Here is a 3,159-nt window from a genome sequence, read left to right on the forward strand (position 1 = left end):
CCGGGACCGGGGCCGGGCTCCCCGCTCCCCCGCCGCCTGCGCGTGGCACCAGACAGGGATGGGTTGACCAAATTAAAGCAAAAAAGGTCAAAAGAGCCCGTATTTGGTCTTACCCGGCAGCTCCACCAAAGCGCGGGCACGTTTGCACCCGCGGCTGAGCGCCAGGAGAACGGGGTCTGGGGTTTTCCAACCCAACGAGTCAACCTAGATGAGATGGTTTGGTGAGGGGGAAAAGGGGATATATCAGCTCTGGTTCAAAGAGGGGCAGTTCCCCTTTGGACTGTCTCCAAAAGGGATTCAAAGGTTGGCGTTGTTTCCACTTCTGAAGTCACCTTGCACTGCATGGTTTCAAAAGCGCATCCCTGAGACGGAGCTGAGCGGCCGAGGAGGTCCCAGACAGCTCCTGCTCCCTTCCTTTGGGATGTGGCTGCACTGAGGGCTTTAGTATCTGGCCTGATGTTAATAAATGGCCTCAACAGGCTACCTTGTAAGAGCCATTGTGCTTCTGCCAGCACCAGTTGCTCCATCAGCTTGGATATTTAATAGCCAAATGAATGAGCAAACAGAATCATCAACGCTTCCCTGCCAGCCATCCAGGCTGCACACGCTGTGCACAATGTGCTAATCCCCCCTGGCTGTCATTGCACCCCCAGGCTCTGGGTGCTTTGCCACACCGGACTGAAAGGCTTCTGCTGTTTGTGCTGGGTGACAGAGCGAGCCGGATCCCCCTGGAGCAGTGATGCTGACCTGAACCATCCCTGCTCTGGAGACTGGGATGAGTGTGGTCCTGCCTGCTGCTGCCTGGCTGTCATCTTTGGGAGTTGGTGGTCACATCTTAGGGCAAGCAGGAAGATGAGCACGCACCAGCACTATGGCATGAGGCCCTGAGCTCAGATCCTGGCCCTGGCACTAACCCTGGGGCAGTCCTATCCCAGAGCACAGGTGTATCTGCCTCACGGACAGCCCAGCAATCTCAGAGCTGCTCTCACCAGCATGAATTAGCCTGCAAATAAGCTATGTAGCATCACAGAGACCTTCCATGGGATGGGCCGTGCAGGCAGACTGGTGGCTCTGACCCACAAAAACGCCAAACAGCAGAAGCAACTGAGTTATTCTTTTATTTCATTGCTTCTTAGTCCACACGGTCGGTATAAAATCAGAAAAGCAAAGCAAAAAGAACCAAAAACAAAACAACAAACCACCCCAATAAACCCCAAAATTAAACAAAAAACAACAGCAACACAGTGTCTGGAGTCCTCAGAAGGCAGCCTGGGGTCTGTGCAGGTGCCTGTTCAATTCATGGCCAGACACATCGCTGACATACAGACGGAGGACAGACATCTCACTCCGGCACCAAAGACCAGCAGGGCTCCAACCAGAGCTGTTTCTGTTCCTCTTGACCACAGGGGGGGAAAGAAGGAACCTTGGTTATAAATGCTTTATTAAAATAATAGTAAAAGCCAGTCTAAGTACAAAAGCAGTTATAGCTCATTTATATTACACAGAATTATTTCTCATTTCTAGCTTTCTCGTTTACCTCAAGATTGTTAACTGAATTTCCAGTGAATAAGGTTAAATGGCTAGCAGTATAAGGAATGGTAAATAGATAGCACCATGTCATATATCTGGTATTTGATTTCATAGATATACTGGGTTTGCTTCTTTCTCATTGGTAGTTTAGCTCCGCAGCAAGGATAAAGCACATTTCACGGTCGGGAGCATCACTGCCCCGGTGCTTGGCTTGGCACGGCTCGACACCCACCCCAGCCCCACTGGCACAGGGGGCACCCCTAAAGCTGGCCTGGGTGAAGGAGGACAGCCCGTGCTGGATGGCAATTCAACCTAAGTGATTTAAAAGCCCAAATTCCCAGTGGGTGTGGAGGAAAGGCAATGGGATTTAGGCACATAAGTCATTTAGGCACTTGGGGCAAATCAAAGCCTTTGCTCTGAAATCCTTCAAACCTTTCGGAAGCATCTCCCGTCAGATCTGGATGTGCACTTCGGTTACCAGGATCACAGCATGTGGCAGAAGTGGGGACCAACCCTTTGGCTGGCGTAAACAGGCGTAACTCCGATTTATGCCAGCCTATAAACCACTCAGAGCTGGGGTTTTCTGATGGTTCGATACGGGCTGGGATGGGGAAGGAGAGTTCAGCTCAAAGAGGATTTTGCATGAGAGAGAAAAGAAATCACTGCGCTCTTGTTACACTGTTAGGAGTAATAGTTCCTTAGGCACTTGCTTTAGGCTTTAAAACATAGCGTAGGGTCAACAAAAGCAAACAATACTATGTACATATATGTAAAAAGTGTTATAAATAGGTTTTTTAAACCATAGATACTATATACATCTTCAATTAACAAGTAACCCTTTGAGTGTTTCCTTGGGGGGGGTCAGTTGGGTTTGGTTTTGGTGGGAGGGTTTATTCCTTTTCTTGTTTGGTTAATTTTCTTTTCCGTTTTCTCGTCTATTTTCCCCCGCCTCCGTCTCCTCCGTGGACATCAGGAGTGCCCCTTGTCATGCCAGGCCACCTCCCGCAGCATCACTCGCGCTTCCGTAGGATGACATAGATGATGCCGCTGGCCAGGGCCAGGGGGAAGGCCAACCACGCCAGGATATAGGCAAAGCCGTAGGAGGTGTTTTCCGAGGCTTGGTGCCAGTCCGTGTGCCTCACTGTGAAGATGGCAGCGCCGCTCATCACGCACAGCCCTGCCAGGGAAGCACACAGGAGGTTTAGGTTGGATAATAGGAGCAATTTCTTCATCAAGAGGGTGTTTGGGTGTTGGAACAGGCTGCTCGGGGAATGGTAGAGTCACCAGCCCTGGAAGTGTTCACAAACTGTGGAGATGAGGCCCTCAGTGACATGGGTTAGTGGTGGCCTTGGCAGTGCTGGGGTAAAGGTTGGATTTGATGATCTTTAGGGGGCCTACAAGGATGCTGGGGAGGGACTCTTCATTAGCGACTCTAGTGGTCGGACAAGGGGTAACGGCTTTAAACTTAAACAGGGGAATTTTAGGTTAGATCTAAGGAAGAAGTTCTTCACAGTGAGGGTGGCGAGGCACTGGAATAGGTTGTCCAAGGAAGTTGTGAATGCTCCAACCCTGGAGGTGTTCAAGGCCAGCCTGGACAGAGCCTTGGGCGACATAGTTTAGTGTGTGGTG

The 3,159-nt window shown here is 50.6% G+C and overlaps 1 protein-coding gene across 1 annotated transcript in view; it reads right to left on the reverse strand.

Annotated features, from left to right (window-relative positions):
• Positions 1 to 2,435: 2,435 nt before the first annotated feature.
• PMP22 (peripheral myelin protein 22) overlaps positions 2,436 to 3,159 on the reverse strand; it is a 15,773-nt gene continuing 15,049 nt past the window's right edge. Inside the window, exon 4 of the mRNA XM_010014489.1 lies at positions 2,436 to 2,707. Within this exon, the coding sequence (XP_010012791.1) occupies positions 2,541 to 2,707 (167 nt within the window). The 3' untranslated portion in view covers positions 2,436 to 2,540. The remainder of the gene's footprint in view (positions 2,708 to 3,159) is intronic.

The sequence above is a fragment of the Nestor notabilis genome, unplaced genomic scaffold (assembly GCF_000696875.1).
Source record: "Nestor notabilis isolate BGI_N333 unplaced genomic scaffold, ASM69687v1 scaffold27495, whole genome shotgun sequence".
NCBI classification, from domain to species: Eukaryota; Metazoa; Chordata; class Aves; order Psittaciformes; family Psittacidae; genus Nestor; species Nestor notabilis.